This window comes from Athene cunicularia (assembly GCF_003259725.1).
Source record: "Athene cunicularia isolate RWA chromosome 1 unlocalized genomic scaffold, athCun1 chr1_part1, whole genome shotgun sequence".
Classification (NCBI taxonomy): Eukaryota; Metazoa; Chordata; class Aves; order Strigiformes; family Strigidae; genus Athene; species Athene cunicularia.
This window is the reverse complement of record NW_020799091.1, coordinates 77,389,145-77,401,336: the sequence shown is the minus strand read 5'-3', so window position 1 is coordinate 77,401,336 and position 12,192 is coordinate 77,389,145. Positions and strand designations below refer to the sequence as shown.

At 37.8% G+C, this 12,192-nt stretch overlaps 1 protein-coding gene across 1 annotated transcript in view; it reads right to left on the bottom strand.

The window, feature by feature from the left end:
• Window positions 1-12,192, bottom strand: part of TBL1X (transducin beta like 1 X-linked) — a 142,102-nt gene that overhangs the window by 49,501 nt on the left and 80,409 nt on the right. Inside the window, exon 3 of the mRNA XM_026841085.1 lies at window positions 6,600-6,707. Within this exon, the coding sequence (XP_026696886.1) occupies window positions 6,600-6,657 (58 nt within the window). The 5' untranslated portion in view covers window positions 6,658-6,707. The remainder of the gene's footprint in view (window positions 1-6,599; window positions 6,708-12,192) is intronic.

The following is a 12,192-nucleotide window of genomic DNA, read 5'->3' as shown; positions in this document are numbered from 1 at the left end:
TCCACTGACTACTGTGTTTAACAGCACCTTTATGTATAAGTTCTTTTAAAGATCTTTGAGGTTCCCCAGTGTTGAGCAGAAGGCTGGACTAGCTGAACGTGAGCTCTTGCAGCAAGGCAAGCCAACAGCATCTTGAGCTATACTACAAAAACCACTGCCAACAAGTCAATGGAAGGAATCCTTGCCCTCTAACTCAGCCCTGGTGAGACACACCTGGAGTTCTGGTCTCCCTACTACAAGAGAGACAGGGACATACTGGAGAGTCCAGTGAAAAGACAAGGAGAGATTGAGAGAGTTGAGACTGCTCAGCCTGGAGAAGAGAAGGCTCATGGGTGACCTTATTCATGTGCATCAATACATGCAAGGGATGCAGAGGGTGAAGCCAGTGGTGCCCAGTTACAGGACCAGAGGCAAGGAGCACAAACTGAAACACAAATGAATGTCATTGAAACAAAATGACTGAATATTGGAATAGGCTGTACAGGCAGGTTGTAGACTCTCCATCCTTGAAGATATTCAGAACCTGACTCGACACTGCCCGGAGCAACCTGCTGCAGCTAACCCTGCTGTGAGCAGTGGAGTTGGACTAGATGATGTCCAAAGGTCCCTGCCAATCTGAACTATTCTCTGGTTCTGTCATCTCCTGTGATACCATCCAGCCTGAACTATCCTATGATTCTAATGAGACAAATTGGAAGAAAACAATAAAGTCAAAATAAATTTTTTTATCTACTGCCTCTACCATCAGTGAACACTATTGTTTTTGCTGTCATTGCCTTTACTGACCAAGTGATTAATTCTTCTAATGAATTATTCTTCAAGGTGTACATTTTAATAATTTAAGCAAAACCCATGCACTATACGTTTCCCTTCTACCTAGCAGCAGTCTTCCTACGCAAAGGAAGCATTTAGCTTTGAAGCAAGGCAAATTTAGCTAACCTATATATGCCAATATTTTATGCTATGTTTAATCTGAACTATTTTCAACATGCACTTCTCTCATCTGTGACTCAGGAACTCTGTGCTGTACACAGGTGTTCAAAATACTCTAAACACACATCACATACAGAAAAAGTATGGACTTCAGAGAAAAATTACATAGGCTTATTTTAAGTAAAGACTGCTGCATAAGGCACAAAGTCAAGAGAACTGAGTATTGATCTTCAGATATTCCCTATTTCCTGAGAACTTACCCAAGCAAATTGTGCTGCTTCTATTTTGTATAAATATAAAATCTCTTTGTTAAAAAAGAGAATGAGCCATAAAAAAGACATTTGCCAAAAAAATTTGTTGCTTCCTTTTCAAAAAATTTTAAATGTCATTGGAAAAATTGTAATTTAGTACTATTCCAGCTACTAGTATCTAGTTGGTAAACATCACAATGATGAAATCCCAGAAGCTTCAGAGTACCTGTATTTTGGATTCTCTCATAATTTTAAAAGGCAGAGTGAGAGTAAAATGCCTGAATGTGGTTAACAGGAGAGACTGGTGTTCACACATGCCTAACTCTACATAGGATTTTGTGCTGTTATTCACAGAAATGTTTTGTGCTCTATGTGCCCTTGAACTTATAGTTAAAACCTGAGAGAAAAATCTTATCTTTCAGGAAAACAAGGAAAATCTGTCAACCATGAACTGAACAGACCACTGTGCTGATATCATGATGAATCTACAGAAGGAAAACAACTACATTATTAGCTGCCTTAATTTTTATGGTTGGGAAGAAAACAAATGACAATTCTAAAGTATAATGGTAAATTGTCCCAAGCCAGCAACTAAAAATTTCATTGACATCTTTTTAACAAAAGCATCCAGCTAGCGTTTTTATTGTCTTGGACATGGTACAGATTGTACACCAAGGAATAGTTCATCAAGTATATGTCATAAAACATGGAAAAATTCAAAGCGAACAGTAAAAGTATGAGTAAAAATGGGAACTGTTACATAACCTTAACTCTAACAAGTCATTGCCAGGTGTCCACTACAATAAATGCCCTACTGGAGAGCTGTATAAGCCACAGACAACTGGGGAGCTGATTTTCAGATAAGGATTCTATAATGAAACATGCACGTAAGAACTGACGACTTGGGCTGGGTAGGGAAGGTAATCTAACGTAGCATTTGGACCTATGATAGGATTTGTCACTCACAACAGATCGTAGCACATTTTAGATTAAAAGGTATGTGTGAGATTTGATTTCCCTTGGTTTTGCTGTCTCCTCCCCTTTTCAAATTTCCTTGGAATCCTTATTACTCCCATTGCACTGTACTCCTCTGACCTTCATTCCAAAAGACAAATAATTATCTGTTTCTCTTTTGGGCAGATGAAGAATGTGAAAACTCTACATTCTGAATTCTGTATGTTTTTTTAGAAACACAGCTCTTCACTCTGAAGAAAACCAATAGAAGGACTATGTCAGCAGTGAGGATGGCTGTTTGCAAAAGTATGCTTCTCAGGAGTCTGAAGAGGTGCAAAGCTGAATCAATGTAAGTTGGACGACAGAACTGTGGCTTCTTTGGTATGTCCTGTTTCACTTTTGCAAATGTACCTGCTTTGTTGGTATAACTATGCCCACCACAGGATTATTTGGCGTGCTCCTATTTCCACACTGGTAGTACACTCATAGTGTAGACATAATGTAAGCCTCACTTCAGCAACCAAGGTCAACATTTTCATTTAAAGGTGGTCTTTGAATCAAGACACCTACAAATAAATATAACCTGACTTAGAAGTTTGTTTCCTGGGATAAACAATACTTGGAAGTACTCAAAACTTTTGAGAATCGGGCCACTTCAAACTGTGCACCAAAAAGCTCATATTCAAGAAGGAACAAACTGAACATTGCAGGATTTGACTTTTGGATAGGAAGTAACAATCTTAAAACTGAAATTAAACACTCTACATCTTTACACCTCAGTAAGGGGGGCATTCATGGTCCTAGAGTGGAACTGACAACACCTAGCCACCACAGTGGTGGAATTCCTATGCGATCAACCCACGGAGCCTAAATGGAAATTATGCTTGACTGCTTTGTATTTCTGGGAATAGATAACCCCTGAGAGAGTCACTTCTGTGAAGAAACAATTCTTTAGTTACTTATTTTAATACAGCTAAGTAATTAGAGCCTTAACTAGTCCAAGTCCTGAAGGGATCAGGATCTTCTCCAGCCTGCTTCTCCAGCAGCAGGCAACTCAAAGCAGTCTCCCTGGCTGCATTTTTTTCTGTTAAACCACATGATCAGTCAGTATAACTCATCAAGCACCACAACTTACCATTTCATTCCATCTGCAAATGTACTCGAAGATCATTTTATATTTCCTTCCAGGTAACTGATAAAGTTATTGAGCAGCATTACGCCAAGAACAGATTCCTGAGTTCCCACTAGATCAACCTTTGAGATTTCCTAACTCTAATAACTTTTCAAGATGTTTCTGTTAGCCCATTTTTAATCCATTTGGTAACCCTGGATTACACTGATTTTACACACTGTTACTTAATTTTGTTTTTAAACACAGTGTTGCAAGACTAAGTAAATGTCATAAAGCAGTCTAACTGTATTATTGTCAGCACAGTTATCTCTGTCAAATTCATTTGTGATTTTGGAAAAAGCAGTATCAAGTTTGTTCGACAAGATCCATTATCCTCCTGTCTGGCATCAGGGATGATGTCATCTCTATTTTTTGTTGGAGGTATCTAGTTTCAACCTGTCAGTGATTTTGTTTGACCTATAGTTACCTGGATCATCTTGTTTAACCTTTAAAAATTCCGGTGCAACATTTGCTTTTACCAGTTCACTGGAACTCCCTTTGGTATGCCAAGATTTGTTAAAAAGCAACAATAATGGTTTAGACAGTTCAACTCTATTAATACTCTCTGCAAGTTTTCTAGTCTGACTTGAGAGTTAAGGAGGACAATAGAATTATTGAATTTCACTTCTAACTTCAATTTGAGAAGAGATGAACTTCTACTAGAAGACCTGCCAGCATTTTCATAATGAAGTGTAAAGTACACATCAGCATCTTTGCTATAACGTTTCAAATAATCTCAAGTGCTTCTGTGCCTTGCAGCCACAAAATACTTGAACTATTATATGGACAGTTTGCTTTTTACACAGTTTGTCTGCTATATGTATTTCCTTTTGTCACTTCTCTCTTCCTCCCACCATTTGTCTTCATTTTATGGGAAAGCCAGGAAGTTTTACAGGATAAGATTAAAGGACAGATACCTGAAAAACAAACTGAACTTTTTTATGGTCTTGTAAGCAACCTTTATGGCTGTGCTTGATGTAATTTTTAGAAGCTTTGGGTTCAGCTAATGTTAGTAAATAATCAATGTAATAAGTTTGTTTTCAGTAAATTCCTTAAACTGTAGGGGTTTGAACTTAAACTGCATTTAAACACTAGCCCTCTAAATTTGGCATGCATTGGTTCTGAAGCTACAGATTAAACATCTTTCATCTGCTGCCACATTTTATGGAATTTATACCAGCAGGTGCAAAGGTAAGATGCTGTGTAACAATTTCTGTCTTATTAATCTACTTTATCTGAAAATACAGATATAAAAATTTATTTGGAAAAAACAATGACAGTATGAAAGAAGTTTCAAAATAAATGTAAGAAGTTTTTAAAATAGATTAGTGGATTCATGATTGGTTATAGCTCTTATTTGCTGAATGGAATTACTCTCAAACTATCAGGTATACCTACTCAATTAATACCTAGCATCTAGATTTCAATATGCTCAGTTTGAAGCATATTTGAATATTTCTTCAAATTTTTAAACTCATCTTCTACTCTCTTAAATGAGTAAAATACAATAGAACAGTGGAAATACAATGTTTTTGTGAATGCCTTTAGTATGTGTAGATCAAGTCAGAAAAACTTTTGGCCCTTTACATAAGAAGGTAAGAGCAGTACAACTTGCAGTTAGTAAAAAAATTTGTGAAGTTCTCCCTAAAATGGCAAAAGTGATTGCTTGCTTGTGGGAGATGGGTTACCTAGAAGAACTTTTTCCTGACATTTGGCTGATACCACCATTCTTGATGGACTTTTTAAAGCCTCCTACACAACAATAACCCACCAATACATCTGACAAAAGGAATAAAAAAGGCTGGTTGTTTTTTTTCTCATCAGGAAAAATTACTGTATTAATACACTGTTGCACAGAATCTCCTACAATACAAATGCAACAATGTAAAAGAACTTCAGGATTGTTTAAGCTTCCATTACATCCATCTGTGCACTGCTCTAATGTTCAAAAGCCCTTTCCAGTGTGGTACCCAATAGCTTATTTTTAAAAAATAAACTTAGGGTGAAATTTTAGTTTTGTTAGTTCCTCTCTTTCTTTCATCTGATTGCATGCCAGAACTAGACTGTTTTTTATGAGCTCCATTATTAGAGAGAAGAATATAATGTGAGAAAGCAGCTCTAACACAAGCCACAACTGGACTCTCAAAGAACTGTTTTAAAAGACCAAATCCTGAAAAAGTATTATCCATCTTCTCCATTTCAGTGGAGATTCCTTGCATAGGGATTTGGGTTCCTGGGATTGAAACAGTCTTGGAAGTAGAAGAAATAAATCAAAATAGAATATGTAATGAATGCTAGTTACAATGACCAAGAGAAGGAGGCTAACCCAGTATCTTCTACATGCTGGGATTTTGGTTTCCTGTCCAAGACAGCTCTCAAGCCTTGAAGGCTTCTTCTAAATACGGCTTTGAGTTTTCTGATAGGAAGACATGTATTTTTTACAGATTTTTTTTGTTTGTTTCTTTCAACATACAAAAACATGAAATATTTTTAGTCAATTCTACTTTTACCAACCCAGAACACAGGGCCAGTACCAAGGAAACTGGGATCCTGGCTATAAATCCTTTGTCAGTGTTTCTTACCTCCCCTATCACCTCTGCACTAACAGAACGTTTTCCATTAGTGAAGATAATTTCTACTTTTTGTAGTCAAAGAGTGGAATCAAGCCTACAAAACCAAAATAGACCCTAAATTTAAGTTTCCATTTCAGTCTTGTTTTTGAAGGAAAGGTAGAGTCTTTCCTTCTAAAAGGAAAAACCCTGTAAAATTATTTTCCGATATGGGAACAGATAGAGGTGGAAGTGATACTAAGACAAAGCCACACTGACACTTGTGCAGCTCAGTTTTTATACATAATTACCCTAATGAATTCTAAAATATCAGACACTTGCACGCAAATTTCTCTTTACAGCCAATATAAAACTAATTTAGACAATCCCTCTTTAAGTATCTGACAGAATTATTTCACGTAGCTAAGAAAAAAAGATACAAAATCCATGTGCTTTGTGCCTGCGCTGCCAAAAATTACTTTGGCTAGATGATATAACTCTACAAAAACATTTGTTATTTATTTTCTTATTTTGCCTAACTGTAATGTTTACTTTGTACCTGCGTATGTTTGTACCTTTATTATGTTCAAGACCATGATTTCAAAGAAACATGGGTTTGTGCAAGAAATATTTATCATTCTGAAACACTCAATGCAACATTCCTAAAACAACACCATGCAAAAAGCCAATTTTCCCATTTCATCTACGATCTGAAGGTGTGAGGAAAGACAGGAAATTTACCCGATTCCTGGAGATAGCGATACACCAAGAAATTCACTTCGTCACTGGTTATGCTCATCTTAGCCCAACCTCAATATGATGAGGTTTACGAGAAGTGTGATCCACGCTCTGTTCAAAGGGAAAGAAAAGAACAGGTTTTGTTTTATTTTGATTTATTATGAAATCTGTTATCAAAACAGAGGTGGGAATTATTAAGATATTTAAAGATCTTACATAGTTATTAGAGATGTTATATCCCAAAGTGAGGCACCCATTAAATATTGTGAATCAAGTACTCAAACTGAACTGGACCTTTTATTATAAATAAAGAGCAGTGTTTAACATATATGAGAGAGTCAGAGGGAGCATTTTAAATCTTGGAAGTTTTTGCAAATTTTTGCAAAGTTTTTACTTCTGTGGCTTTAGTACAGGTTCTTTGGACTCTCCTTTTTACTGTGTGAGCATTTCCTTTTCAGGACTGCTGGCAATTATAGTCATGTGTAACACACTAAATCATAACCTTTTTGCAGCCTCAAGTTTGTAATCTGGTTTTCTGTCCAGTAGTTCATCCACTGTAAAGACAGATTCTTTCCTTACAAAACCATTTTACACAGTGAACTTAAATAAAATTCCCATAAAACAGAAACAAATGTAAATTTAAGATAAGATTACAAATTTTATTAGAGGGCAGGGGAAGAGGGAGGAAAAAAAAAAGAGAGAGAATGCCATATACCTTGTGCCAACAAGGAAGACAAATATCCTGGCATTATATAAAGTTATGTTGATTAATGATGAGCAAGAATTAAACTTCAATTATTCACTTAAGTAATCGTAACCTTTTAGGATGACAGTTTTACTTACTATTTTGGGCATTTAGTTTTTAAACCCAACACTGGGTTTTGATGATAAATTTGTTTTGAACATTTTCCATTAAATCTTGATGATTCATTTCTGTTTGGGAATCTGACTTAAGGAGTTTGGTTTTAAAAGCCATAAGTACTTCTCAGACATAAACTTTGCAACTTTGTCAGCCACACCATACCTATAACTAATCATGTAAAGGTTTGGATGCAGAAGCACACACTACGCTCTTGTCACATATTTCAAATGAAAGACTGTAGGCGTGTGCCGTTTGTTTCAATTTCCCGTATGTCTCTTCTTGGCAAGCGGAAAGGTCTTTGTTCATCGAAAACCTCTTCAGTAATTCCTGTTGCCTAAAGTAGCACCTGCTACTGCAAGCAATGCTGATCGACTACAAGTTTCCCCTGCTGATGATTTAAACCAGCAGGTCACTCATGACTGTAACAGATGTCTGTGCATATTTATGTAAATGGAGGTCTTTCGAACCCTGGTAAGCCTCTTATTCTCCTGGGCTGCTATATTTCATCAATGGCTCGGATGCTGGTTTTCCATAAGAAACCACAGCTTACTAAATTGAGAGACATCTTTCTCAAGTATTCTAGTCTTTATTATTACAATTTGTACTTCATAGAGGACAAGAAGAAACAAAATACTGAAAATTGGCCAGTCTCAATGAGGAAAATTTCATCTACTTTGGAAAGGATGATCACTTTCTGCTAAAATTCTGGCCGAGGAAAATATCAGCTGTATCCAACAGCCAGTCCTGTCACACACGCTACATATTGCCCTGGGAAGCCATCCTCCTCGGTCTCTCATCTGTAAAATGGGCTCAAATTTCTCTGCCATAGGATCAGGAGACCGGAAGCACTGGTAGCTGTAAGGGCTTTAGTTACAAGGCTGGCAACTAGGCAGTGAAAGCACCACTTTCAGTATAACTTTATACATACTTCCTTCAGATAAACAGACTTGGTTCTGAATAATTAATAAATCCCTGTGCCCCTTTTTGCATAATCATCTCCATACAATGAAGAACAAGGCAGACATTCATGGCAACAGTTAAGGCCATTTCCATCCCTGTCTGAGCACTTAAAATACATCTGTATTGCTGCTATGCCTGTGATAACAATAAATCAAGAATCTTTGATAGCTGTGGGTTTAGAAAAAACACCCAACATAACACTTTTAAAAGCATTTTAAAAATAGCAGTTTCAGAATTTGGTGGTAGGAAAGTTGGTAAAGATGAAACCTCTTACAAAAATTCAGTTTCAGCAATGACGTACTTTGTGGTAAAATGAACTTTATTAAAAAAAAAAAGAAATCAAGAAACTACAGATGCTGTTTCTGGATGCATCCTGCTAATTTAAGACATTAACATAGTGTTTCCCATATACGGAGGGTTACTTTGGGAATGGGAAGGGAAGGGAAAGAAGGACTGATATTTTTTGTTCATTTTTCTAAAGACAACTTGTCTTAAATGAATTAAAACCAGAGAAAATCACCCTGACTGCAAAATAAATAGTCTGAAAGCCCCAGAAAATCCTCCACAGCAACTACTTTTGTATCAGAATCCCAAGCACACTGAGTAGTTGGATTTACAATGCATTTTCCCTGAAGTCAGTCAACAGGAATTACTTTGACATATGTGTCGGATCATATCTTTATACACATTGTTACCATGCCACAAATAACCAGATGATCCCCACTCATACATTTAAGGTTTCTTCCCTCCCACAGATGCCAGTGAAGCAATCAGATACACAACTGTAAAGCTTTTACCTATCCAAAGTGATACACAGATCTTGGCTTTGACCCAGAGAAGTCTATTCATTAGAAATTTGGCTGAGCTATGAAAGACCATACTCAATTTCATTAACGCTCTTTTTGATTTCCTTCTTCTCCACAGATAAACACCTCAAATAAAAGAGGCTACAGAAGACATGGTGGGGAGGGGAGGAACATACTTATCTTTTATGTATCTCCAACTCTGATTCATAAGGAACAAACAACTAGTCTCCCCCTCAATGCAAATTTTTAAAATGTAGTAATGCAAACTTCTGTAGAAAATCACAGAAACCTTTAGTTATCATTGTGACAGATTTATTTCTGTTAATTGATGGTCTCCTTTTGTTACTGGAGATTGGTTTTAGGTACATTAAGAGGTCTTTTAAAGTAATAGTTTATAAACAATACTGATGTGCCTTTGGAGACATTTCACATTTAAACCGGTAATAACATCTTAATTCTTCACAATGTCAAGAGTATTTACCAAAAGCATTCAAACATGTGTTTGAGTTTCCTTTACTTGCAACATGTTTTCCTGTACCCAATTACACATAAGAGAAAGTTCTCTTTACTTCAATCTTGCCTTAAGAATTTGCGTTGTGATCCCGCAGATATTTGAGAATGTCCAAACACGTGAGCAAAGCCTACAAAGACTTCCCAAAGTATAATGGATTCTAAACATTTCACCCTTCCCCAGTGGATGGGTTGTCAAGATCACGCAAAATTTAATTTAACACTTATTTTAAATAACCACTCAACTCTCAGTTCTGCTGGGACAGGTTTGCAGAAATGCTTCCCATACAGAGGTAAAAACCTGCTTTATTAGCTCAGATATGCTATCCTTGTGCTTCTAGGGCTGCTTGGCTTTTGCTGAATGAAGTCATTCACCTGGAGTGGAGCTGGCTCCAGCAAAGCTAACCCTGCAGCACACTCCTCTGTGCTCTGGGTAACCAGGGCAGCTTATTTCTTGGAGTGTACCACCAGACTCAATTTGGATCTGTGCACCAACAGATCCCTGTTCTCAAATTAAACCTTCCTGAAGCACTGGGAATCTTGCTAATGGGCCATGCAAGTAGGTCTGGAGAAGGCAGCCTCGCATACAGCTATGGTTCAGCACGGCGCTACTCAGGTCAACCAAGAATAGTTTACCCACATCCCATCCGCTTCCTCAAGGATTGCTCTTCCTTTGTCTGGCATGTTTTAGCACTGTTGCCATAAATAAGAGTGATCTGGCTGAAGAATCGAGGGAAAATAATTTTATTCAACTTTGAAATAGCATCTGAAGACACAACTCTGCTGCCTCTCTTCTAAATGATGATCACAGGGTCCTTCAGGGCCATGTCCTGCCCTCCAGGCTAACCCTGGGGCAAAAGACGGCCAAGGCTATTTCAGGAAAGGAGTTTACTTACATTTGCTACTTGAAGCAGCATTGCCATCCACAGCGACTGGGAGTCACCAGTCAATCTTCCACTCAGGAAGGCGGAAACAGGCCAGACATTTAGGGAAAACACCTAATCTAAAACCTAAACCTGAAACCTAAATAGGAAGACATGCACTTCCCATTTCTGCATCCAGCCCTGCTGACAGAAATTCATCAGACAGCTAGTATGGCCCTCGTCTTACCTCCTGAAGAACTTCGCAAGTTCCAGTCTGGTTTGAGTGCTGAGCAGCTGTCAGCTTCTTGGAGGATGGTTTTTTTTTTTTTTGGTCATTATTGTTAAATAAACACCCACCCCTTAAAAACACCCAAACCCATAAATTTTCATTTATCTCCTGGTGGGGCTCCACTATTTACCTACTTATTTGACAAGGCTAGGCCAAAAGGTCTTTTCCCAACCAAAGTTTAGATGACAACATTGCCATTAAAGCGGTAAGGGGTGAAGAGAAATTGTGTATTTGCTTTGGAGGAAAAAAAAGGCAAAAATCAAGAGGTTTCAAAAAGATTCCATAAAATTAAAATATTTAATGTCATCAAATTGATGCCCTTCTGCATGGGAACTGAAGTTCACATACTTGTGCTCCCATTTTCTCATCCAAGATGGCTCCATGCACCAAGGCGTGTGTCTCAGGACCCACTACATTCTCCTCATCTTGGAGAAGAGAATGTGAACATGAGAATTAAAATAGACTCTAGGAAGGCACCATGACAGCATAGCCAAATCAATGTGTTACTGTTTTGCATATGCTCTGTAGTTTAATAACATTTCCCAAAGCCAAAAATCACTTCTGACAAAACAAGTCACTTAGTGAATCTCAGTATTTTCTGTTGAAAAATACTTTCATCAGAAACTTTCAATGAGCCCTACACTTTTGTATTTCTACGCTGTGTCTTACCACAGAGCCAGAACAGAGTCAGCTACCAGCAGCTCTTCCCCAAAGGCTAACAAGCTCTGCTTGGCCCACGCCATTGCATTCTTCTGTCTTGGCTTTTATCACAGCTGCCTCTTCTTGATGAGGAACTCCAATATGCTTCTTTCCCAAAATGCCAAAACCAAACTTCTGGAGAGGAAAAGAGCACACTCGACCCCTTCTCCCCTTGCAGACTCTCCTGCCATTTCACGCAGCTAAAGAGTAAAACGTCTCTTCTTTACAAGCCTCCTGACAAAGGAATGAGACCATTGCATTCCTGCTGATTGCAAGGTACAGAGCATGCAAGCCGGTTGTTTCCAAACTCCACCTATGGCCAGTCACCAAAATAACAGCTAGCCTTGTCCAAAATACAGCTTGTGCATGCAGGAGTTCCAGACTCCTCCTTGTAAGGCTTGAACTTGACACTTTAAAAAAACTAAACCTAAATGGAAACAGTTGTCCCTTATAGGGATCATGCACTTAAGATAGCAAATAGAGATGTGCTCACAGTAAGACCTGCACCGTATCTCCCTGGCCTTTCTTAACCAGAAGGCAAATAATTAACAACCCTCATCCTCTAAATGATCACCACAGGTCATTGGAACTATTTCATAACAAAAAT